Below are 26,193 nucleotides of genomic sequence, written 5' to 3' on the forward strand. Positions count from 1 at the left end.
ACAGTCCATCACCCAGTCGGAGATCAGTAACACACCACAGATCCTGTCTCCCACCCTCTTTACTCCATCCTTCCTCCTTATCTTGGAGTTTCTGCTTTGGCAGCCACTTGTTTCAGACGCGCCATTGTGGAAAATCCCTCATGCTGCTCATGATGTGTGGTAAAAGGAGCACAACTGATGCGAGTGTGTTCTCCACAGCTGTGTTCTGTGGCAAAAAGGATGGTCTCTGAGATGGAAGCTTGCACATAAAGAGCATGCCCTGTTTTAGATGTCAATTCCATGCCTGATTTTTCAGTTTATGGCCCCCAAGGTGGTTCCCCACCTTCTTGGCAGGGAAATAAAGGTCAATTTCTTGTTAAGCCTCGGGTTTGCCCAAGAACCTGCAGTGATTGATTTGACTCATCAGCCCATGGAGGCCACTCTTGCAAAATAAGTAGAGAGAGAGAGAGAGAGAGAGAGATTGGCCAGCTCCGGCTTCTGATTTGTCCTTGTTCTTTCCAGATCTACACAGGAGGGTGATATATGGAACAGATCCATGATGGAGATCGAGGAAGACAGTGGGGATTGACACTCCAAACACCTCTTTCTCTTCTGAGGGAGCCCTCCATTATTAATCACCATAGAAAATATGTGAGATGTGTGCGTACCACTTCCACATTTGGCTGCAGGGGAATCTCCATATGCAGAAAATGTTTACTCCATTACAGAATGTATCAGACCAATGTGGTATTACCCCTCCCAGGGCCCTTGCAGTCCGGTTCAGACACCTCATTATTCACCAGACTGCTAGTGAAGAGAGAAAGGCGAAACACAAAGGAAAGGGAAGGAAAAAAAGAAAAGGAGTAGGTGAACTAAAGTGAGCAGAACTGGGCCATTTGTGTGTGTGTGTGTGTGTGTGTGTGTGTGTGTGTGGTGTTTTTATGGTCCATAGTTATGTAGGTCAGTTTTATACTCCAGAGAGAGGAATTTGTAAATCTGACATAATAACGCATTTAGCCTCTGGTGATGCTTCTGAGGTGTTTCTCATTTTGGTTTTCATTTTGCTGATCCACAGAAATAAAGCAATATCTCAGCACTGGGCCACAGAATGAGGCCATGCAGGTGGCACTGGCTCGGGAAGGTCCCGCCAGGTACAGTACACAATGACAGGAGACAGAGAGGGGCCAGCCTAGAGCTCGCCGGAACACATAGCGGTTAACTATCAATGAAACATCTGGACGACTAAAAAAAAAAAGAGATAGATGGTTGTGAAACACATTTGTATGTGTGTGTGTAATATTTCTGCTACCTCTGCTACTTCTTGTGTCTTGTGTTTGTACTTTGTTTTAATAATATTAAAAATAAAGTGTTTCTGACGATTCCATGGACCAATCACAGAGAGGCACTGTCCAAGGTGCCCACGTTGTACATGCCCACATGCAACAACATCAGGAGTGGTCCTGAAGATGCCTACATGAGCCACAAGCAAGTAGTAAATACAGTGTACGGATACATGGAGCCTATATACATTTTTCAAGTACCAAGATATTTTTCATAAAGGTTTATTAAAACAAGACTCATTCACTTTAACTCCTTCTAGGGTGGACTAAAGCAGACTTTTTGACAACTGATGCTTGCTGGAATAACGCAGCTGATGTAGGTTTGTATTAGTCGTCACAAACAGACTTTGACGGGGTCTTATAGCTAATAAATGTTACCTATCCTTATGCTTCCTTAATCGATACATTGGACTTAACTTTATTTAGTATTTAGGCAAAACTTTGTGTGAAATAAAACATGGCAAATCGATTAAATTAAAAAAAAAAAACCCAAAACAAACAAATGATGGAATCTAGGAAAAAGAGGATAATAAGTGAGATTCCAGGGTCTAGGAACCAGGAGCCAATGTGAGCCTCTTAATTAAAAGACGTAAATCAGGGATATCAATTCTGGTTGCAGCTGTATGCCTTACTGATGAGCAGAATCAGTCATGTTTGAACACGGAAATCCCCAAGCTGTGCTAGAATCCAGACCTCTAAGACCCCAACTGAAAACCCATGGTGTAAACCAATAAAATGTCGTTTGCCACAGCAGCCTGAAAATATAGGTCACAGAGGACATGTACTGCCAACCATAACAAATGGCCATGATAATGAGTGGGAGGGGTTAAGAGCTATCAGGAGGTGGGGCCAGAATTCCAAAGGGGCGGGGAGTGTGATTTCATGTCCGTGATTAACCTGAAAGTATCCATTGGTCATAAGAAGTTGGTTTCATTCAGAGGAACGATAAAAAAGGAGAAAAAAAAATAAACAAAAGTGTCTTGGATTCAGCTCCTTGTGAATTTTGCTGCTTTTCTGTTTGCTAGGAAATGTTCTACTCACAAATATACCTGAATACGCTGTACTGAGAGACAGCATCAGAAAGGAAGAGAACGAGAGGGCGAGAGGATCTTTGGCAGATAGAAAGTGCTGTGTGGATAGAAAAGAAAAAAAAATGGAAAAAAGATTCATCAATAATTCAATGCCTATGCCGAATATTCACAGCTGTGATACCAGCGCCTCCTCCTGATGCAAATGTCTGATGCATTTTGAAATGAGACTGAAGCCCACACACTCCGCTCATGACCTAAGGCACCTGGATGATGAAAACACACACCAGTAATCAGACGTGACACCAGGACCATGTCTGAGAAAAGGGTTTTGCATGTGACCTTGGAAAGATTGAGAGGGGAGATGTCTCAGAAGGGACAACCTGGAACTCTGAAGCAAGACCAGTGGTGGAGAAAGCTCCTGCCCTCTTGAATACCTATAAAAGCTCTAAAACAAGAGCAGCCTGAAAATGCACAAGAGGTGAGAGCAAATAGAGATAGAGGGCTGAATGAGGGAGAAAGTTTGGGGAACTGAAAAAGAGAAAAAGCAATAGATGGAGAAGAATGTGGTGAATAAGAAAAGAAGCCTTCCGCACGTGCCATGTTAAAGCCTTCTCTAAAACAGCAAGAAAGCCATGTTTGCTGGCCTGAATACTCATCCTAAGCTGCTTGTAATCCATCTATTAATGGGTACTGCTGAATGCATGATAGAATCTCATTGTTCATTTTTCAAGGTTCATTAAAATGCAAAAAAAAAAAAAAAGTTAGACATCTCCCTTTGAAACCATCTCTCTTTGAAATGATAAATAATCAGCATTAACTAAATAAAAATAATAAGCTGTGTTATTCAATCTGATATAACCAAGTCAAAAGCAAAATACCCCACAACTCTAAAGCAATCCCAACAAGGCTTGGTTTCATGTGAGGAAACAAAGCTAGACATGCTCTCTGATAAAGCCCAACAGGGTAGCAAGCAAAAACAAAGAAGAAAAAAAAGAATGCATGAGATTAAAAGCATTATTAATCTTTTAACAGAACATCTGGAAGTAAACCAGCCATCAGTGGGTAAACACTATCAAAACTAATTGAGGAATACAAACACAAGAATGAGCCTGATTTGGATTTACTCACTGTTTAAACCTCAACACAAACCTCAGACAGCCAACAGATACGTGCTTTTACACCAGGATGGTGAGATGAGTGTGAATGAAGTCACTATCACTCACTTATCTCTCTCTTTATGTCTCTGGTGGATGTGCATTTGGCTGCAGATGCTTGTATGTATTTTGGCCAGTGCTGATACTCACTCTTGAAATGCTATGACGATCTGGACAATGTTTATTAGCTAATTGAGGGTCGGCAAGTTTGAAATGATTTTTTTTATCATGTAAATATTACCCTGTAAAGCAGAAAACAAAAAACAGGAGCCGTTGCTATGGAGAAAAATAAATTAATTAATTAATCTGAGCCACTGAAAACAGAAATGCCCATTCATGGTTGGACCTAGGAGAGGTCAATTCCCTCATATTTTCCATTTCCCTCAGATCGACATCTGCGTCTCATCCATTTCTGAAAATGAGCTTTCTGGAAACTCCTTGCATGGTTCCTAATGAGGTAGTGGTGACGTGGGGATCATGGAGGCTGAAGTAAAAGCCTTGATCTCCCTCTCTGCTCAGCATTCTCTCATCAGAGCTACAGAGGCAGTAATGGGAGTCAGTGTGGGCCTGCTGCTGGATCCTTCCGTCTCCACAGTCACCACTGTGATTAGCCCAAACTCTCCAATCAGCACAAGCTCTCCTCCAGCGCCTGCCTGTAATTACCACTGACATTCAACTACAGTAGCGAGTAGGGTACCAAAACCCATCAAATCCTATAGCAGGGGGTGCCCGAGACTTTCCTTCAAGATCTACTAACCTGCAGAGCTATTTCCAGTCTTAATCCAACACAACTACTCTAACTAATCAAGGTCTGCATGAGCATCTGACTTTTCAAGCCAGATGTGTTAGATTAAGTGGGAAGCTAAGCTAGGAGGCTTTAGCCCCCGTGTACTTTAGACTTACGTAATGTTTCCCCCTGTAGGAACACTTACACATTTAGTATCAGTGACACAGGTTGATGTCTGTGAATGTTGATGTCATGAGGTATATTTCCAGCTCTACAAAGAGTCCAGAGACAAGGCTCAATGGCCTTCAGAGTCCTATTGTTTCTAATTTTATATACATTTTTTCGTAACCCAATACAGTATAGCAAATATTCTTTTAGCATATGTTTGCAGCAATGACAATATTTGCATATACTTATATAAGTATGTAAGTTTATACAATATGTCCACCGCTGTCCCGTATCAGCTGAGTCCACAGCCAGAATTCAAAGGCTTCCGGTGCGGCCCTGTCTCAGGGGAGGGCTCGGTTTCCCCTTGGCTTGGGCCGAGTGGCTGTTGCACCATGGACTGGATGTGGTAAAACAAACGGGAGCTACTGTCAGAACAGTTTAGTGCTGGCCTTAGATCAATATTCTATTTCCACAGCGCCTGGGCCGCCCCGTTCGTCTGTCTTAGTCCTGCCTCGCCGCTGACCCAGATGGAGGCGAGAAATCAAACACTTTCAAATGAGCCACTTCTCATGTACTCCACACACACACAGAAAAACAGCCTTTGATACTCGTGCTGCTGAGTTTATATATTTATTTATGCACTTATTTATGTCTTTTCCTCATTTACTTTTCTATCATTCTGGTAGTGACCGACTTGAAGAACCTTGAAATTGTGGGTTTGTTTCTCTAAATTCCTCAAGCACTGATGCTGCCGTTCACAAAATAGAATTCTGATTTCAAATAGCTGCCCGGCTGCGTATCGAAAAACACCCCCCCACATGTGCGTGGAGGGGTGGCCTTTGCTAGAAAGATTTCTTTATATGCATTTGAGATCAATCCTGGGAGCTATTTCCTTGCAATGGGCTCCATTTGGAATTTCTAACAAACAGTCTCCTCTGATCTGGTCACGTCTGTTTCCTCGCCACTCTGGGGAGAATTCAAATTACACCTGCCATCGTGTTGCTCCCTGTAACACTTTCAAGTTTTTAGAAAGCACCTTGAGCACAGCTGGGAGGGAAAGAAACGACTAAACAAACTCCTAGCCTCTGATTGGCAGGCAGACGTAGGTAATGTGATGTCTTCTGCAACTCTGGTAAGGAAAGGGGGGGGGGGGGCGTCACTGGATTGAGGAATGAACCTCTGAGAGACACCAGGAGAAGATGGAAGTCTGTGGGGAAATAGGACTTAAGTGCTAACCTCTGCCTAACACCCTTTGGGTAGCCTTTTTGCTTTTGAACTTCCCACAATACTTCTATTCTTGTCCTGTGATGGAGGGAAAGAGACAGTCACAGGGAGTAAACTTGCTGAAATCTGATTTGTGCCGGTTGCTCTGCGTAAAGATGCTTAGCAGTGGCTGCAACTGGGGAAAGGAGGAGAAAAGCAACTGAGAAGCAGAGGTGAGCAAAAGCTCTTTCATCTCTCTCTATTCATGTAGAGGGCATCAGCGCTTGTGCTAAGGATGTCTTCTCTGGATCTCTGCTCAGTCTCTCTCTCTCTACTCACTCCCTGCCGTCTTCTGCCACGTTCGGTTTTTTAAGATAACTGAAAAGAGAAGCCACTGCCTGCTGACCTGCACTGCAGCCTCTCTCCACAAACCCAGCTGGAGTTCCTGGAGAGTTCTGAGTTCCATGAAACTTATTCATCCAGGATGTACTGCGTCGTTCTCATTATATTCTCCTCACTGTCAGAACCTTCATGGCATCTCCGGGTTTCATTTTGTGAACGCTGAAGCAAAATTAAGTGAATCAGTCTCACTACCCTGAACTCTAATGCACACGTGGTGCACTAACAGGAACACAGAATGAAAATGTGTTAGACCATTTACATAAGAAAACTTTGGAACAGTGGGAAATGAATTCAGAGAACATTTCAAGATGAATGAACCAAAAGTGGTTCTCCTTTTTTTTTTTTTTTTTGTGAATAATATCTCACTGCAAAAACATACCTTTAAGTCCTTAAAATAGTATTCTTTTCTTCTTCTTCTGCTAAAAAGGTCATTTTTTAAAACAAATTAGAGCTGTGGGAGTACAGAAAAGATAAGGATATTCAGAGGAATACAAAATACTATGCAATACCCTCTTCTACAACAGGTGAATACATCTGGCTAAACATATGTGTAAAAATATGTGTTAGCTGAGTGCAATAGTACCATTCCTCTAGTGATAATACCACAGGGATTCAACAGGCCGCTTTCCCCAGACATCCGTAAGCAAGCACTTCAAACAGACTCGCTAATGACGGGAGGAGGCTCTAAGCCCATGCACTCTACCTGATCCTGCAGCTTCAGTGAGATTTACTCCGGCCTTCAGTTCCCTACAAAACCTTTTTTTCAGACTCACAGGTGAAACATTTACATTTACAGCGAAGGTATTTGGTGGACACGCTTATCCAGAGTGACGGTGTTAATTACTGAGGTAGACTAATGAAACATTAGGGGTCATGCCCAAGGAATCATTCTGCCCTTTTACAAATTGAAGGCCTACATTGTATGCGGATCATACGTTTGGGCCTAATCTGTGGCACTTTGGTTACAGCACTGGCCAGTGATGTGTGGGCTGGATTTGGGCCAAATGAGCCGGGCTGGGCTAGACTGGTCCACAACACGTCTGACATCGGGCTCATATGAGGTATGAGTTGACCCTACAGCCCTAGATCCAGACTCACCCTGAGTCCACACCATGTTTGTAGATACCAAACCAAGACCACACCAAGTTTGTAGATACATGCTCATCCAATGGGAGCATTTGGGAGTTTGTGCCCATTTTGCACTTTAGTAACAGCCAATAGTGTTCTGTGAAGGCTTCACGTTAGATTTTAGAACACTGTTGTGGGAATTTGATAGTCTTCAAACACATAAACATTGGTAAAGAGAGGTACTGATGTTTGATGATTAATTCTGGATCAGAAGCTTCACTCCTGCTCATCACAGACGTTTTGGAATATTGGATTTAGCTCACTCTGAAGAACCCATGTTCCAATGCTGTGAATCCCAATGTCGGGGCTTTACACTCCTCTATTGGACTGTGGACATGTTTATTTTTGTGTGTTGCTGCTTCAACATGCCTCCAATGCTATTTTATGAAGATTGTATACACACAAGCAGACCCACACACATACTTTCAGACCTACCTTAACTAAATATATCACTTTAGCACCCGCAAAGCATGAAAATACACCTCCCCACCACCAACAACTGGATTAGAACTCTCAAAAATGAATGTGTGTGTGTGTCAGATAAACAATTCCTCCCATCTGATCTAATCAAGGATTAGAGCAATGCTATCGCAGGCTCCCCTGGGGTGTGCTGCTCTTGAAGAAGGGTGGGATGGTGGGGGGTGTTCCCTCATCCTGAGCCTATTCTAAGCACAGCATGAGAGAGAACTCAGCATGTGTGTGTTTATGTGTGTGTGTGTGTGTGCGCGTGTAAATGGGGATTGGGCACAATCAGGTTTCTATGGTCATGCTGCCCCTAATCGTCTCCATCTAAATACATCTTGTCTCACCTGAACACAAATAAACAGGTGCTTTTCTGCACAAAACAAATGGAAATTCGCCCTCACCTATGGTTCATCTTCACCTCTCACTGCTACAGGTTCCTCCATCCCTCGCACATACACATTCACACATACGTACACAATAATGGCACAGAGCGGCACAGAGCAGCACAGGTCATGCCTCAGTCTCTAAAGGAATGTTCAACCAAGAGAATGACAAAGAGCATTTATTCACACACCTTCTCCAAAGGATCAATGCAGAGTGAGAAATAACAGGGCGATTTGGAGAGATGATGAGATGATATTAATCACTTGTTTGTCACCCACCCATTGTGCCACCTGAATGTTATCTGGAGGCACAGCATGTGAGTGGTGTATACAAATCCATGACACATGAGGAATATAATACACAGGTAATGTCACAGCATGTTTCAAGGGAGTCTAGCTGCTTTGTATTTGTCCTTTGATACCAAAATATAACTGCAAGATATTAGAAATATTGGGGAAAAAAATATATATATATATGAAATGAAACGAGGCTGGGGTGCTGAAGTGATCAGCTTGGTTGAGTGAGCAATTGGCAATCAGTGGTGTTGAAAGACCACAAAATCATGGTCCTTCAAGGGTTCTTCAGTAAAGACTATGCATCTATATCAGTGTTTCCCAACCCTGGTTCCTGAGGCACCTCTAGAACACTTCCTCTAGAAATTACAAATCCTCAACGACCAATTTGCATGCTTATAATTCTAAGCACTGTGAAAGGGTTCTTCAGATCAACAGAAAATGTATTATATATGGTTCTAGATCATGTTAAAAGCTTGTTAAAGATCTCCAAATCAAAGCAAACCTATTTCTATTGTTACAATATCAAGCTTGTACCAGTAGAAGAACCCGTATTGCTGCTACATAGAAACATTTTCAAAACGATTCTACACAGAACCTTTTACAACACATTTGCAGTCGACCTGAAGAACATCTTCATGACGCAAAAATAATCATGCCACCATTTTTTTTTTAGTGATCGTGGGTCTTTTATATAAAACCCTCATCTTACTGAAAGACCATCTTTTGTAGAGTGCATAAATAAAGTTAAAATATGTATAAAATTATGAATCATTTGGGACAAAGCCTCTATAAGGAGCTATTTTTATTTAGATTTACTTGGGAATGGCTTGGGGAGTCCAGTTTTGTGCAAAAAAACAAACAAAAAAAATAGATGATCACACATTTCCTCTTTCTTTTCGTCCTGGCACTCCATCACTGTTTGCCACTTGTTGCTTTTTATGATTTTTCACCATGCTCAAATGTGTCTCAAAGCCATTTGTTCAAACGTATGTGCTTCTGAAAGCCCTTGAAGTGTGTTTGAAAACACCAAAACCAAACTCTCATTATTTAGAATCAGTTTAAATGGGTTAAATAGCAACGTATTTTGCACATCCTACCAGGGGTGAAATCTTTGATCAGATTTGGTTCTCTCCATATCTCAAACACCAACAATCTGTCTGTTTGAAAACTGAAGGCATAGATGTGGCTAAAAAAGCTGCCTTTCTTAACTTCTCTGTGCATTTGGTTTGTAAATTTTGTCTTTCTCTTGACTTCAGATAGCCAATAATAGAGCCATGCTGGACCATTCTCTGACCAACGAACAGGCCCAAGAGAATAATCCAGAGGACACGAGCCAGAAAAAAAGCCCCTGTATCCAGCAAACAGAAAAAGCCATGGAAAATATGCACAACCAACATGTAAGCCAACTGTGAAGATGTATGGTGCCAGGAACTGCGAGAAATGACTGAAGAGGAAGAATAGGGAGATGTAGGGAGTGAGGTAGGACAATGGCAAAAGAGTGTACAGCAGCATGCTGACTCCCAGTCTGTTACACACACTCACACAACCCACCCCAATGACCCGCTGATTACATGGACGCCTTGCTGTATCATTTGCGGTGTTTGGAAATCACAACACCCGTCTGGGACTAAGAGAAGCCTTTAGCGGGAAATTACACAGCAGCACATGTGCTTACAGGCCATTATCAGGAGGGGCTGGCGCAGAAGACACAAATAACATGCCTGGTGACATGCCAAAGCAGAGTGAGAAATAATGTGTGTATGGATATGTGTGTGTGTGTGTGTGTGTGTTTGAATGCATTTTACTGTCGTATGACTTCTGTTGAAATGGCCATGACATTTTGACACTAAATACTATAGCTGTAGTACTTTAGCCTTTTAACGTCTCTCAGTTCAGTCAGTTTTAGTCACAACATGGTCTTTCTTCTCTTTACAGTGTGGCACATGCATTTGTTTGACGCAGATCCCTTGATTAAAAAACCTATACTGAATACTAATGTGTGTATATATAACGTGTGTGTGTGTGTCAGCCAAGAAAGAAAGAAATATTACTGTCCATCCTAGAGGGAGGGGAGATTTGTTTTACTTTTTTATTACATGTTCATGGCATTGACCTTGACACTGGAATAAAGCTGGCGTTAAATTAGAAGCTTTTGGTACTGGATACAAGGTGACTGTACATGCAGTTCATATTCAACATTATAAATATGTTGATTGAGAAGCAAAATATATGGCTACATTTAATGACGGCAACTCTAGCCTAAAGATAACCCTCAGGACCAGCAGGAAAAATGAGGGAAAGAGGGGGAGTGAAGAATCAACACCTTCTCCTCCCTCAGCATCCAAGGCTGAAGCACAGCAAGGCAGTGTTATTGTGTGCTTGTGTGAAGAAACAGAAAAGAAAGAAATAAATGTCAGTAACCTGTGCATGTGTGTGTGTGTGTGTGTGTGTGTGTGTGTGTTCACTGCCATGAATTAGTTACATGCAGAGACTCCAGTTTCCCAAAGGAATTATTAAAGTATGACTTCTTTTTCTTCTTCTTCCACAGAGGAGCTGCAGTCTGCTGTGTAAACAGACAACAAAAGCAGACAGCAGACTATAGAAAACATTCCTATAAAACGTCTTCTGCACACACTATAATACTATAATATTAAACTACAATATTATATAATTCATTCATTCATTCATTCATTCATTCATTCATTCATCCATTGAATGTAACCACTTATCAAATTCAGGGTCAAAGTGGGTCCAGAGTTTACCTGGAAATATTGGGCGCAAGGAATGAACACACAGGGTAACACACACACACACACTCACACACTCACACCTACGGACACTTTTGAGTAGTCAATCCACCTACCAACGTGTTTTTGGATTGTGGGAGGAAACCGGAGCACCTGGAGGAAACACAGACACAGGGAGAACACACCAACTCCTCACAGACAGTCACCCGGAGGAAACCCACGCAGACACAGGGAGAACACACCACACTCCTCACAGACAGTCACCTGGAGGAAACCCACGCAGACACAGGGAGAACACACCACACTCCTCACAGACAGTCACCCGGAGGAAACCCACGCAGACACAGGGAGAACACACCACACTCCTCACAGACAGTCACCCAGAGGAAACCCACGCAGACACAGAGAGAACACACCACACTCCTCACAGACAATCACCCGGAGGAAACCCACGCAGACACAGGGAGAACACACCACACTCCTCACAGACAGTCACCCGAAGGAAACCCACGCAGACACAGAGAGAACACACCTCACTCCTCACAGACAGTCACCCGGAGGAAACCCACGCAGACACAGGGAGAACACACCACACTCCTCACAGACAGTCACCCGGAGGAAACCCACGCAGACACAGGGAGAACACACCACACTCCTCACAGACAGTCACCCGGAGGAAACCCACGCAGACACAGGGAGAACACACCACACTCCTCACAGACAGTCACCCGGAGGAAACCCACGCAGACACAGGGAGAACACACCACACTCCTCACAGACAGTCACCCGGAGGAAACCCACGCAGACACAGGGAGAACACACCACACTCCTCACAGACAGTCACCCGGAGGAAACCCACGCAGACACAGGGAGAAAACACCACACTCCTCACAGACAGTTACCTGGAGCGGGATTGGAACCCACAACCCCAGGATCCTGGAACTGATTGCCTGCGACACTACCTGCTGCGCCACTGTACCGCCCTTATACAATAATAATAATAATAATAATAATAATTACTATTTAAGGTAAACCCAAGACAGTCGTAGGTCTACAGCAACAATGAGTGTTGTACATATTCTGAGAGCACTGACAAGGTTAATTGTAAATGTGCAGTGGAACAACATAAAAACCTATAGCTTAAAAAATCATTTGATTAATAAGGAGCCAACAAGGACAGTGGATCCTAGCAAGAGTGTATGTATATTACTGTGTATGTGAGAGTGAATTTATGTGTGTTTGTGTGTGTAGGCCGCAGAGGAAGAGAGCAGAAGAGAAGAGTAATGGTGTAGGGTGCAGGCCAGGCTGTGCTTAATGAGACAGTGGGAGAATGATTCATCCCCATCAGCAGAGCGTCCTGCGATCGATGGCCACGGCCAGCCCAGAGCGCTAATGCCCTGATCTCTCTGCTGCACACACACACACACATACACACACCTGCACATGCCTCTCTCTCCCTATCCCTCACCCATCCTTGTAGTCCAACCACAGTCTCTAATTCCATCTGCTTCTCGATCCTTTTTTCCATTCTTCCATTTTTCACACCAGTCTATTCATCTCCCTCTTTGTCTTGTTTTAATGCCAACACTATTATCCTTTCCTCTATCGCTACACCTCCTCGGTTCATATCCCCCATTCTTCTCACCTTGTGCTTTGTTTGCATTTCCTTCTTGGGGTTACACAGACTAGCTGAGTGTTGAACAAATAATCCACACTTTGGCGCTGTGACGAGCTGAGGGCAGTGACTAAAAGACTACAGGGAACAGACAGAAGCGTCTAGCCAACACTTGGCACTGAGCATGGGGACCTTAAGCTCATAGGCAGCTGCTCCAGATGGTCTTATTCAATTTCGTTCAAAGCCACAAGCCTCAAAATGATCCTTGTAATCCTGACCGAGTAAGATTACTGCCATCTCTGATCGGAAATGGTCATTTGAGTGAAAGCCAAAATGGCCAGTCACAGACCATTTAGTGTGGCACGAGCTCGCTACTGGCTTTTAGCTTGATAAACCCAAGCCTAATTCCATTCCTATCAGACCAGTTAGTAACAGATGCATGAATAGCCAGGGTCCCTTCTTTTCAGAAGTGAGATGCTAAGAGATGCTTTTTAGCAACGTACAGACAGTCTGTCTGCAGGACTGTGTCTTTCAAACGGTAGCATCTGCTGCTAAGTCCAGTCTACAAACAAGCTACTTAAACAATATATTTTTAAACTTCTAGAACATGCATCTTTACTCTGACAATGGAACACAGCAGGCCATTTTTTAAATTACACGTCCACAAGTTAAAAATTATAGTTTGGATACTACCTCTAACACATGAGCCTCCTTGTAGGCCGCGCCGAGGCACAATTCATCCTTGCTGGGGTGTATGTATGTGTGTGTGTGTGTGTGTGTGTTTACACAGAGCCAAGGCTCATCAGAGCCGGAGCCCATATGCATGCCTGCCATCGCTCTGCACATAGCTGCAGGACACACAGCCTCCACAAGACAAATATGACATTCCGAGGTGAAGCCACCCCTAGCCATGCAGATTTGCATTTGTCATTTTCAGCGTACGCTCACTTTGCCTCCCTCTCTTGCTCTCATCTCCAACCCCCCCCCCCACACACTCTCTCTCTCTCTCTCTCTCTCTCTCTCTCTCTCTCTATTTCTTTCCCCTATCCCCACTCTGTTGTTTCCCTTTATTCAGCTCCATATTTCCTTCCCCACTGGAGAATGTGGTGATTTGGGAAAAGTCGGGGTGTCTACCTGCAGGATTAGCTAGTATTACACTCTTAATCCTCCTGCCCATGTCCTCATAGGGGAGGGAAAGAGACAGATAGAGGGGACAGGAGAGAAAGAGAGAAAGAGAGTTTAGAAGGAATATTTAAATGATAGTGAGCATTGGTATTGAGGCTGATAAGGCACTGAAGTGCTGCTGAGCATGGACAGCTAAGCAAAGCAGTTCACACACAGATGCGCACACACACACACACACACACACACACACACACACACACACACACACACACACACACACACACACACAGAGCAGTGCTGTGCAGTATGCGGTTACATTAGTTTGAGATTCTATTCGAGCCTTGCCTAGACAGCTGTACACTACTAATAAATATGAGTGTATTCAAATGAATGAGTGAATAAATGATAGTGTAACTACACAGACATGAAGTGATCACAGGAACAATAACAGCATCTAAGAGTCAGTAGAGAGTTTGAAATGGTTGAATTATGAATTTTGCCAAAATACTTGTGGATATCAAGGGGAAAGTACACTTAAAAAATAACAGAATATAGCATTGTGTTCAAGCACTTCCTGTTTTTGAATGGAATTGTAAAATGGTGGCCGTGCAGAGAAGCCCTCCTATCTGACTATGTGAATCTTCATGTGTAATCATGTGGCTCAGACAGCTGTGGATCAAAAGGTTTTCATGCAGCTGTGTCTCACGCACACCAAGCATAACCTGCAAACACACACACACACACACACACTACAATATGGCAGTAGTCCTGTATTACTCAGAGGCTCTCTCTCCTACACCGAGACAGCAGGGACTGCCTCTGGACCCAATCACGCCTCACAGAGCCGCACTTCGGCACCTGTGGCTAGAGCAGCACTTAACAATAGGGCTGACCACTCACTGACCAGCCTGCTACTATCCCCACACTGCCACTGTGACTGGGCTGCAGTGGAGGAGAGCATGCTGCTTAATAGGGACAGTGAGGCAGAAACTGCTACAAAGCCCAGCAGTGGAGCTGAGAAGGTGTGTGCATGAGTGTGTGTCAGTGTGTGTGTGTGTGTGTGGGTAGAGCTGATCCAGAGAAAGCCACTGGCTTCTGACCATTGATCTGTTTGAAATTCAAAGCTTTGCCATTGATGGGCTCTAAACTCTGGCTCAATGTGCGGGTTGAGCAGGAGCCCACACACACACGGGGACACACACACGTGCACACACACACACACACAGAGAAAAGGGGAAACAGAGGATAGTAAAATGTCCTTCAGTCTTCTACTACTACAGTGGTTTGAAGAACAGTTTTATCACTTTAGCATTAACCATTTTGTAGCATCATTAATCATCTCCTGTAATGTCTTTAACACATTAAACTCACTCAGTTAATAACAATATTTTAAATAGACAGCAGAAATTAATTTAAATATTAAAATCAATTTTACTTCATTTTCTTTATCTTTATCATCCTCTTTCTCAGTGGGTCTGGAAACTCGACGGATGCCAGTCCATCACATGGCATCACACTATCAAGTTGTGTTTTTGGATTGTGGGAGGAAGCCAGAGCAACCAGAGGAAACCCACGCAGACGGGGAGAGAACACACCTACCTCCTCACAGACAGTGACCCGAGGAGTGGATTGAAAACAGGACTCCAGACTCCTGGAGCTGGTTAGCAGCACGCTAACTGTTATGCCACAGTGCCCCCACCTTAACATTTGAAATCATATACTCAGCAGGATACATCACAAATATTTTAATGTCTTATATTAATCACTGTAGGCAATTCTGCAGTAAAACTGGCGTCATATCATTGAAACATTCGATCCCAGACTTTTGAATTCTAGAGTGCTTCAGAAAATGAAGAGGGGATTTTTCTTCCTTTCTTGCCAGACATTCCACAAGCTTGGGCACCATCTGCGCCTACACCTGTCAGGTTCAGGGAAGTGAGAAGGACCAGAGCACAGGAATCTAGAGAAGTGGTCCACTGTGTCAGAGCTTCCGTGCAGCTGCTGTTATTTTCTGAGGCTGGTGTGGATGACTGTGGGAAATGAAGCATGAAGAGAAGGGAAGAGGTTAACCCACACTGTCTGTGTATGACTGAGCTGTGGTGCAGTGGACGAGAGCAAGTTAAGGTGCACATCTGCTTGTCTGTGTGTGTGTGTGTGTGTGTGTGGGGCAGGTGTATTGGCATGAGCTGCCGAGAGAATTGGCTATGAACAGAGCGGATGGCAGATCAATACCAATCTGGAGACAGCGTGAGCAATGCTAATCGCCCCCCGCTCCAGCTGGCGACAATCCAGCAGCAACCACTGCACACTACACACACTCAGTAAGAGACACACACACACACACACAGAGCTCATCTGTGGAAAATACAGTTATGTGATTTGGAGATAAAAACATGTTTGTATCCAGATTTTAGCAGACAAGAGGAACAGATTTACTGCCAGGCTCTGTGCCTCAGTGTCTGTGTCTTTTGTGGTTGTAGATTTGAGGTAGTGTTGGCCAGTGCTGGCAAAATTCAATATTGCAACATTTTTCAAACCAGAATACCAAAGCATTTGATGACATTCAAGTTGGCGTCAATGAAACTGAGGAATCACTGCTTCTAGAAGACAATGTTACAGAGTATTGATCTGTTTCTTTCCAAATAAAATGACACCTTAAAGACTTTTCCTCACCATTTGTTGGAAAAAAGCTACTGTGTTTGTGCACAGCTCTAGCTCTGTAAATGGGGAAAAAACATACTAAGGCTCTCTAAGTGGTTCAGGCTTTTTCCCTTGGCTTAGCATCGCAGGCTACACCAAGGGAAACGATTTCTAGAGGTGTATGGACAGTGGCGAGACCTCCAACATTGAAATGCATGAAAATTGTTGAGGAACACACACACACACACACACCACATTTAAATTTATCCATGTGAATTATATAACTTTTTCATCTCATGAAAAAGTCCTGAAATTATTTACTCAGACTGAATTAATGGAGGCAATTCCAAGCTTTTGCACACTATCATTAATCAATGTATATGATTACATTAAGTCCTTCTTGTTCAAATTAACAAACCAATGCTTCTTGAGCTGTGAAGGAATGTCCAGTGAAATGGAGTTGGTTTTGACTGGGTCTGTTTTCGTCTCCTCTAATTACTCCAAAGGGAACCTTACATATTGTATCTTTAGCGGTATGCCAACAGGGACACAATTAATTGGAAAGAATATAGTGTTATTATGAACATAATCCTCTTTATCTATCAACACTGCTGAATGTAAATGTCAGTACTGCTGTGTAATGCCAAAAGCAGTACAGCAGTATAGACAATATGGCAAAAAGAGCTAGTGTGAAAGACAAATGTGCCCAGAGTTCAGGGTGACGTCGCTGGGTAATCAGCAATGATGGATTGAAATGCCACAACGCCCCATCCTCTCTCAGCCTCCACGCCCATTTAACAGAGAGCCATTCCTCACACACACACACACACACACACACACACACACACACACACAGGAGGGGACAGGATTTCATGCTGTTATTGTCCCCAAGGCAAGGTCACATTGCCATCGCCCCACTCCCCATCATTAGCGGCTGCTCAAATAATGGCTCCATCTAGCATTCAACACAGATCTGGTTTCTCTTACTGCTTGTGCTCATTTTCTCTCTCACTCACTCACACACTTACACTCAAACACAATTGTCTTCCTCCTCCCCATGTTACTCTCTTCCCTGAGGTGTAGGGGGAGAGGAAAAGTCTATTTCCTCAGATCTCCTCTCATTCGCACGCTTGCGGTGAACGCACACCTGACCTTTCTGCCTACAAGCCCCATGCTAATCTAGCCCCACGTCCGTCCCACGCTAGGCTCTTCGCTAACATCCCCCTCACGCGCTGTCAGCCACAGACAGGGTGGGAACAGCTGCGCTGGAGAGTCATTTTCACCTGTGCAACCTCTCTAGGTGCGGCTTCCCTCCTGCACGTCCCGCTGAAATGGGGGTACAGGGCCGTATGGGGTTTGTAGCACCATGCCGGAATGGAGAGACCCTGTCTGTGACAGCTAGCTAGCTTTAACAGCCCTGTGCGCTTTTTCAGCTCGAGTGACAGCCAGCAGCACCTCCACCATTAGGCCACGTGCTTATGTAGCTGCTTGAATAGTGAAGAGAGACAGGCCCATTGCTAATGACCTACCTGCACCAGGGGGCCTAGCAGCAGCTGCGCCAGGAGGCCCAGCATAATGACATATCATAGCAGTACTGCTAACAGAATGTGTTTATCTATTTATTTACTTATTTATTTATAGAAGATAATCACATCTCCTGATTGTGGGTGCACTATTACGTAAATTTAAGTCAAATTTACACACTTTTCTACTTGCATTTTGTGTTTTCTCTCTCATTAAACTGTTGTAATCGCTTACATACATAGTCTAAATCAAATGGTCTATTATTTTCCATCTTCCCACTCTTCTTTTCCATTTTTTCCATCAGTGTGAAGTATTTTCTATGAAGTTCCCATCACAGAAGCATTACAGTGAAGGCTCAACATGTTCAAAGCCACCTGCACCACAAGGACCAATACTACCTGCAGTGTGGGGCCTGGGCACTCGCAGTTATCTGAACCTTCTCCACACACAAACTTAATGACTCCCACTCTACTTGCACCAGCAGGCCCACTTCTCCCCAGTGACCATCAGCTTCCATCGCCATGAGGCACTTCACTACCACACCGCACAGAGCAATAAATAACCTCTCTAAATCTGACCATGTGCAACACCCCAGAGCATGTTACATCACCCACGGCAACAAAGAAGTGGGCGAGGGAAATAGAGACAAACAGTACTGCTCAAAACTTTTGAGGAGTTTGTCCTACTGATCTATTATTAGATTTTGTGAAGTATAAAAAAAGTACATCAATGCATAATGATTGTTGATAATATACTGCATATATATATATGTATATTAAAGTATTAATGGCCTTAGCATTTTTTAATTTCCATCCATCCATCCATTATCTGTAACCCTTATCCAATTCAGGGTCACGGTGGGTCCAGAGCCTACCTGGAATCATTGGACGCAAAGCGGGAACACACCCTGGAGGTGGCACCAGTCCTTCACAGGGCAACACACACACTCACACACTCACACCTACGGTCACTTTTTGTGTCGCCAATCCACCTTCCAACGTGTGTTTTTGGACTGTGGGAGGAAACCGGAGCACCCGGAGGAAACCCACGCAGACACAGGGTGAACACACCAACTCCTCACAGACAGTCACCCGGAGGAAACCCACGCGGACACAGGGAGAACACACCAACTCCTCACAGACAGTCACCCGGAGGAAACCCACGCGGACACAGGGAGAACACACCAACTCCTCACAGACAGTCACCCGGAGGAAACCCACGCAGACACAGGGAGAACACACCAACTCCTCACAGACAGTCACCCGGAGGAAACCCACGCGGACACAGGGAGAACACACCAACTCCTCACAGACAGTCACCCGGAGGAAACCCACGCGGACACAGGGAGAACACACCAACTCCTCACAGACAGTCACCCGGAGGAAACCCACGCGGACACAGGGAGAACACACCAACTCCTCACAGACAGTCACCCGGAGGAAACCCACGCGGACACAGGGAGAACACACCAACTCCTCACAGACAGTCACCCGGAGGAAACCCACGCGGACACAGGGAGAACACACCAACTCCTCACAGACAGTCACCCGGAGGAAACCCACGCGGACACAGGGAGAACACACCAACTCCTCACAGACAGTCACCTGGAGGAAACCCACACAGACACAGGGAGAACACACCAACTCCTCACAGACAGTCACCCGGAGCGGGAATCAAACCCACAACCTCCAGGCCCCTGGAGCTGTGTGACTGCAACACTACCTGCTTTTTTTAATTTATTTTTTTATAATTAATATTATTATAATTATTTAAGGTTTATATATATATAATAATAAAAATATTAATCCTAACCCTTTAAATCAGTGCGGTGTATATGAAGACAGGGACAAGGAGAGTGTTAAGCAGTGAGTAGTGGAGGGGTGGAGAAGGATGAAGAGCCGGAGAGCAGGTCGGAGAGAGAGGGGGAGATGATGGTGGAGCCAGAGCCCACATGGTGCCTCTGCATGCGGCTGTGGCGCTCCAGTGAGCAGCGAGCCATCCAGGCTGCCAAACGGGCCCAAATCACCAGCGAGAAAATTAATACCTCCATCCATCCATCCCAATGAGCCAGGCCCAGCTAAACACACACTCTTAAACACACAGCCATCCATCAGCCTGCTCGCTATCAACAGAGCTAATCAACTAAACACACATCACGCACACAAACACACTCATACGGAGCCTATCATAAATAACCAGCGGCGAGAAAAGGCCACATTTGCCTCCTATATCTATCTGTACATCTGTATTAATGAGATTACATAGATGCACACAAAGAGGCAGCAGTGAGGGGATCTGCCTAAGTTTACGGATTCTTTTTTGCGGTTTATCGTGCTTTATCTATGATTATTGCTCACGTTGTACAACTCCCTCTACCTGAATCATACCCGGGCGAACAGTGTGTGAGCCGCTGAAAGAGCTGATATTCACTCTGCTCTATCTCAAGGGTATATTAAGCAGTGGAGAGCTTAACGGTTTAACTGAGCTAATGACTCAAGTGAAGAGTCACCTCACTTGACCGTGCACTCAACATGCTAATCAATAGCACATTTACAGACTCTCCTAGCCTTCCTCATTAAACGTGACAACACCTGCACGTACAGTCACTCCACCAGCTTGGCACGACTCGGCACAGACCTTATGAATCAGACGAGTCTGATACGTCATTTACAGGCACAGGTTGCATGCAGGACATGAGGTTATGCAGATGACTTGCTTGGTTAAATGAATGGTTAAATAACATGAATGGGAAAAAAAGCCAAGTCTTTCCCAAATTGGTACATATTCATGAGAGAATCGGTATGGCATCTAAACACCAAAGAATGCAGAATGCTGTTCCACTGCTCCAAAAAAAGGGCGGCACGGTGGTGCAGCAGTTAGTGTCGCAGTCACACAGCTCCAGGGGCCTGGAGGTTGTGGGTTCGATTTCCGCTCCGGGTGACTGTCTGTGAGGAGTGTGGTGTGTTCTCCCTGTGTCTGCGTGGGTTTCCTCCGGGTGACTGCCTGTGAGGAGTGTGGTGTGTTCTCCCTGTGTCTGTGTGGGTTTCCTCCGGGTGACTGTCTGTGAGGAGTGTGGTGTGTTCTCTCTGTGTCTGCGTGGGTTTCCTCCGGGTGACTGTCTGTGAGGAGTATAGTGTGTTCTCCCTGTGTCTGCGTGGGTTTCCTCCGGGTGACTGTCTGTGAGGAGTGTGGTGTGTTCTCTGTGTCTGCGTGGGTTTCCTTCGGGTGACTGTCTGTGAGGAGTGTGGTGTGTTCTCCCCGTGTCCGTGTGGGTTTCCTCTGGGTGCTCCGGTTTCCTCCCACACATATTGGTAGGTGAATTGGCGACTCAAAATGTTTCCAGGGTGTGTTCTTGCCTTGAGTGAATGGATGCTCCAAAACATATGCTGGTGGGCTTTATACCCATCAACCCATGCCTGCAATCGAGTATGGCTTTAGGCACATTCATAAAAGGAGTATACCACCACTTGGACATAAAGCTTATTTAAGATTCAGAACCAGTCCCCTCACTACTCTGACCCAAACTCAAATATGCTTCACCTTGTATCTGTGAATTTGCAAAAGCTCCCATGCTTCTGCTATCCGAAAGAGTAAGTACCACCAGCAGAAAAAGTACTAAAACCACATTGCTGGCCTTGACATTTAAGTCTCTTTTTTCCCCAACTAAGTTAGGATGTACCAACAGACATAATTTGTTTTGAAAACATACAAAAACAAAACCCTCTCCACCAAACACACACACATCCACACGCTCGCAAACACAATTGTGCTGTGGCTGTGTCCGTATTGTGCTAGCATTGGCAGCAGGCTGGAAACTACAGTATGCTAAGTCAACGCGTGTGTCAGCACCCATCAGCATCTGAGCTCCAGTTTCACCCACACACAGCAAACAGACTGGCCTTAACACACACTCGCAGCCAGCTCTCGCAAACAAACAGCACAAAAACACACACACACTGAAGTGTACCAATACACAGAAGTCATCATTTATGCTCGCCCTCTAAAGCTATCTAAGCTGTACTCTTTGACGTGAAAGTTGAAAGGTAAATGTGTTGTACTCAAAACTGTCAACACAGACTCAGCTGAAGAATATTTCAACACGGAAAAGTGATTTTCATCAGTAAACACAATTAGCGTGAACCTGGCCTTCACAAAGCTTTTGTGAAGAGGTGGAAAAACTAATAGTAAGGATTTTGCAGGAAAATGCAGCCAATAAAGTCTATGGGTCAGAGCACTGAGACTGAGCCTGTGTTTACAGCTATATAAAGTGCAATGGAATGAGCTGTGTCCAATCTACAGTACATCGAGTCTCTACTCTACTCAACACCCTCATCGCACACATCTGTTTACATATGTGTGGCAGACAAACAGTCAGGGTATCCACCCTAACTCCATCTTGCTCTCTCTCCTACTCCGTTTTTCCCAGCTTGATGAGAACAGGCTCGGATGGACTGATTTACAACATGCCTGGCCCTCCATCCAAGCCCGCGCCTCCCGAAAGACACGGAGGGCTGAATCCAATCTATCACTGACCTTGGGTCTGAAGGACGGAGGCAGAGAATGGAGGGGAGAGGGAGTGGGAGACAGAGGAAAGACGAGGGGGAGAGAGAGAGAAAAGTGAGGAGGGAAAACAGAACTAAAGTACATCGTCTGTTTCCTCTGGCGCTGAAAAAACAAATGCTTTTAGTGGGATTGAGGGCATGTTGACCTCACAAATTTGGCTGGGAGCACCAGGGACTTTACCAAAATCACTTAATTCAATCCCCAGAATCGCTCTGCATCCCATAAGCGGCGCCAAGTCTCGACAACCCCGAATAAACCCCAACCCAACCCCCGAGAATGGAATTTATTTCATAAATACGCTGGAATTCTTGCCTGTGGTGTCCTTCCAACTAACAGTACAGGCATTCTCTATGAGCAGCTTCCAAACATGAAAAATAATCACGTGGCACTTACTTTAACTCCTGCTACACAACACTGATTCAACCATGCCATAACCATGTCATGGCAGATATCATACGCTGTCTTAAGTTGTCATGAGAGATTTAGTTCAGTAATTCAACAGTGTCAGGAAACCAGTAACCGTCACGACAGATGCCATAATATTAAAGCCTTAATGGATTACATCACAGGCTAAGTTTTACTAAGTGTGCTCTAGTTAGCGGATTTGACATCAAGCATTGTGACATATGTCATAACAATTAACAGTATTGGTAAAATGACAAACCAAATATGACATCTGCCGTGACATGTTTATGGTATAGCTACATCTCCTACCTAGCGAGGTTCTAGTAAAGAACTGTTCTGTTGCTACCAACAACTTTAAGGCCTACATCATTTATTGTAAATGTATTTATCATATTGCTTTGCCATGAAGAAGCAACACAAGTGCTATACTACGCATTATGAATGTTGTTTTTTAAGAAAATGTTGAGTATCTTGTATCATACTAAGACAATAAATATGGTTTACTACACAATACACAAAAGTAACATTATAGAAGACATCTAGGAGAACAATCCTGGAGAACCATGGGGTACAAGCAGGAAATCACCCTGGACAGGGCAACAGTCCATCACAACTTTCATCTGTGTACAATTACACACAGCCAGACCACCTACTATTTATTTATTTATTTTCTTTCTGAAGGAAACCAGTGCCACCAATGTGAGGCTGGTTCAGTCCCAATTTGTAACCATTCGGCATGTATCCACCAACAGAAACGTTTGCTCCAATATGGAACCAATCAGTAGTAGGTTCTTCAGCACGAACCATGGGAATGACAAGCTAACGAAGCTCCAGAAAGAACACAGTGCCTCAAATAAAGTGGTAACATGCAGTGGAGCTGGATGGGGCCATTTGCTGCCTGTTATATAAATAAATAATTGTGTTTTCTGCAACATGAGGTGTGTTGGCTAATTTTCTTGGTTGTTATTAGTATACACAAGCTTAGTAGGATGGCTCAAAACTTGCCATCATTTACACGAGTAAACCCTGCAGTAAACAGTGGTTTAAATATGACGCTTTCCTGACTGCATCTGTCTATCTATGACTCAGCGACTCTGGGCCCCAAAAAAACCCTAAAAGCACTGTCCCAAATGCTACATCACAAACTTACTGAATGTTAAACGGTTGCAAGTAGTGTATATTTTACTGCTAAGTTGTAAAGAGAGCCAAGTGTGTGATGGAAAAAGAGCATGTCCCTGGGTTGAAGCTTGTGCGAGTGACTCAGGGATAGAGTGGGTGCGTGAGATGTAAACTCTTTTAAGCATTATGGTGCACGACCGCGTCTGCAACTTAGAACCTTCAAAAAACAAGAGAGTGAGAGTGATCGAGCGCGAGTGTGAGTGTGTGTGAAGCCGCGGAGGCTGCGGCGCACTGAGATGCAAATGAAGTGGGCGCCCACATCACACAGAGCTTTATTACCATCTGCTCGTACACATGCTTATTAGCTTAGCCATGGCACGCGCGTCCTTTTCAATAGCCTGGTCTAAAGGCCCGTGGGTAACATTACCGCTCCGCGGCCTTCTCCGCACAAAAGAATTCACACCCACTCACCCTCTGGCTCCAGCTCACCTCCTCCACCTCAGAGAAAAGAAAGAGGGAAAGAGCTTTCTGATCAGAGCGCAGATAAAACAGCATTGATTTGTAAACAGAGAATCAATCCCTTTAATAATGCTTCAGCCTCAAATGCATTCATTTATATCAAATGTTGGGGGTTTGGACAGGCTTTAAAGAACACTGGTGTGAGTGTGCATTGGGTGAATACTGAGTGTCCAGTTTAAAATGCACTGGACGATACACACTGGGAGAAATAACTTCACAGTGCTATAACTACACGGGAACTAAAAAGATCTAATGTTCACACAGTGTGAAGTAAACTAAAAATCCACAGAAATGAAGCTATTTTTCTTTGGACAGTGATGATATACGATACCTAACTATCACATGTATCATCTGTTAACAACGCACTTTAAATTTCTGAGTTGCGTAAGTCACAATCGTATTTTGATGTTCTACATGCCTTTATTTTATTTATTATTATTATTTTTTAAATCTGTGACAATTCCTACAGAGTTCCAAAATGCTTTAAAGAGCAGTTTTACTATTATTTACGTCATTTACCTCTCTATAAGGGTTTTGGTCAAACCATGGATAGATTTAAAGAGGCCGAGAAACCTGGGAGATACTCCTTACAGAGAAAGTTGGAAAGCTGCTGTGTTTCTGTGAATGAAGTGCATCTAGTCTTTGTGTAAATCAATGTCAGTGGAAAAGACAACTAAGGCAAGATCAAACTTTGAGGTTAAACACAGAACGCACTCTCCTTTGGCTCAGTGTTTGCGTGTGTGTGTGTGTGTGTGTGTGGTTGTGTTGTGCCTGCAGGGTCCAGCAGGGGGGGCTGCTGCCTGGCTAAAGGTGTGCACTGAGGAGAGGTGGAATCTTCACTAAGCCACAGGGAAGACAGAGAAACAGTGAGGGATAAAGCATGTCCTCGGATTCAAGACACCACACCACAGAATTGTTTATAGAAGCTGATCGTTTGCATTCGTTTAGACCGTGAAGGAGTGGTGTGTCTGATACCTCTGCAAGTCCACTTTCCCCACACTTCTGTTCATATAAACTCTATACATTTAAATGGACTCACAGCATGTTCTGAACCACAGGCCTCCACAGAGACAACAGCAGACACATATCCTCATTTAAACAGGAGGATTTCTTTCATGCCCCTCTCTGCATTTCTCTCGCTCTTTCTCTCTGTGCCCCTGTGTCTCTCTCACTCTTAATTACTCTTCCCTTTCTGTCTCTCTCACTGTTAACTATCACATCCCAGTGACTGGATAAAGTCTTCGTAATCCACAAAGCAGAGCAGGTGTGTGTGTGTGTGTGTGTGTGTGTGTGTAGGTTTTTGAAAACACAACAGCAGCACACATACCTTCAAGTGTTTATTTGAAGCACTAAAGTGTTTAAGTCTGTTGTGGGTGTGTATACACAGGAAGGTAAAGGTGTGTGCGTATGTGTGTGTGTGTGGTGTCCTGCACTAGGCTTTCCAGTGTGACGTGATCCAGAAAGTGAAGAGTGAAGGAGACGCAGCGTTTACACACTGGACCCTGTAAATGATAAATCATCACCTATTAAATCAATAATGGAATATGTGCTTCTTCTTCTTTACTTCTTCTCTGCACTAATGAGATGCTAATGAGCCGCCCTGGGCTGCGGGGTTAATGGAATCCATATTTTCAATTAAAATCTCTCTCTCTTTTTCTC

The 26,193-nt window shown here is 44.2% G+C and overlaps 1 protein-coding gene across 1 annotated transcript in view; it reads right to left on the reverse strand.

Annotated features, from left to right (window-relative positions):
• Positions 1–697: 697 nt before the first annotated feature.
• The window catches only part of LOC136673177 (teneurin-2), a 186,044-nt gene continuing 160,548 nt past the window's right edge, over positions 698–26,193 (reverse strand). The window contains exon 4 of the mRNA XM_066648501.1: positions 698–786. Within this exon, the coding sequence (XP_066504598.1) occupies positions 776–786 (11 nt within the window). The 3' untranslated portion in view covers positions 698–775. The remainder of the gene's footprint in view (positions 787–26,193) is intronic.

The sequence above is a fragment of the Hoplias malabaricus genome, chromosome 17 (assembly GCF_029633855.1).
Source record: "Hoplias malabaricus isolate fHopMal1 chromosome 17, fHopMal1.hap1, whole genome shotgun sequence".
NCBI classification, from domain to species: domain Eukaryota; kingdom Metazoa; phylum Chordata; class Actinopteri; order Characiformes; family Erythrinidae; genus Hoplias; species Hoplias malabaricus.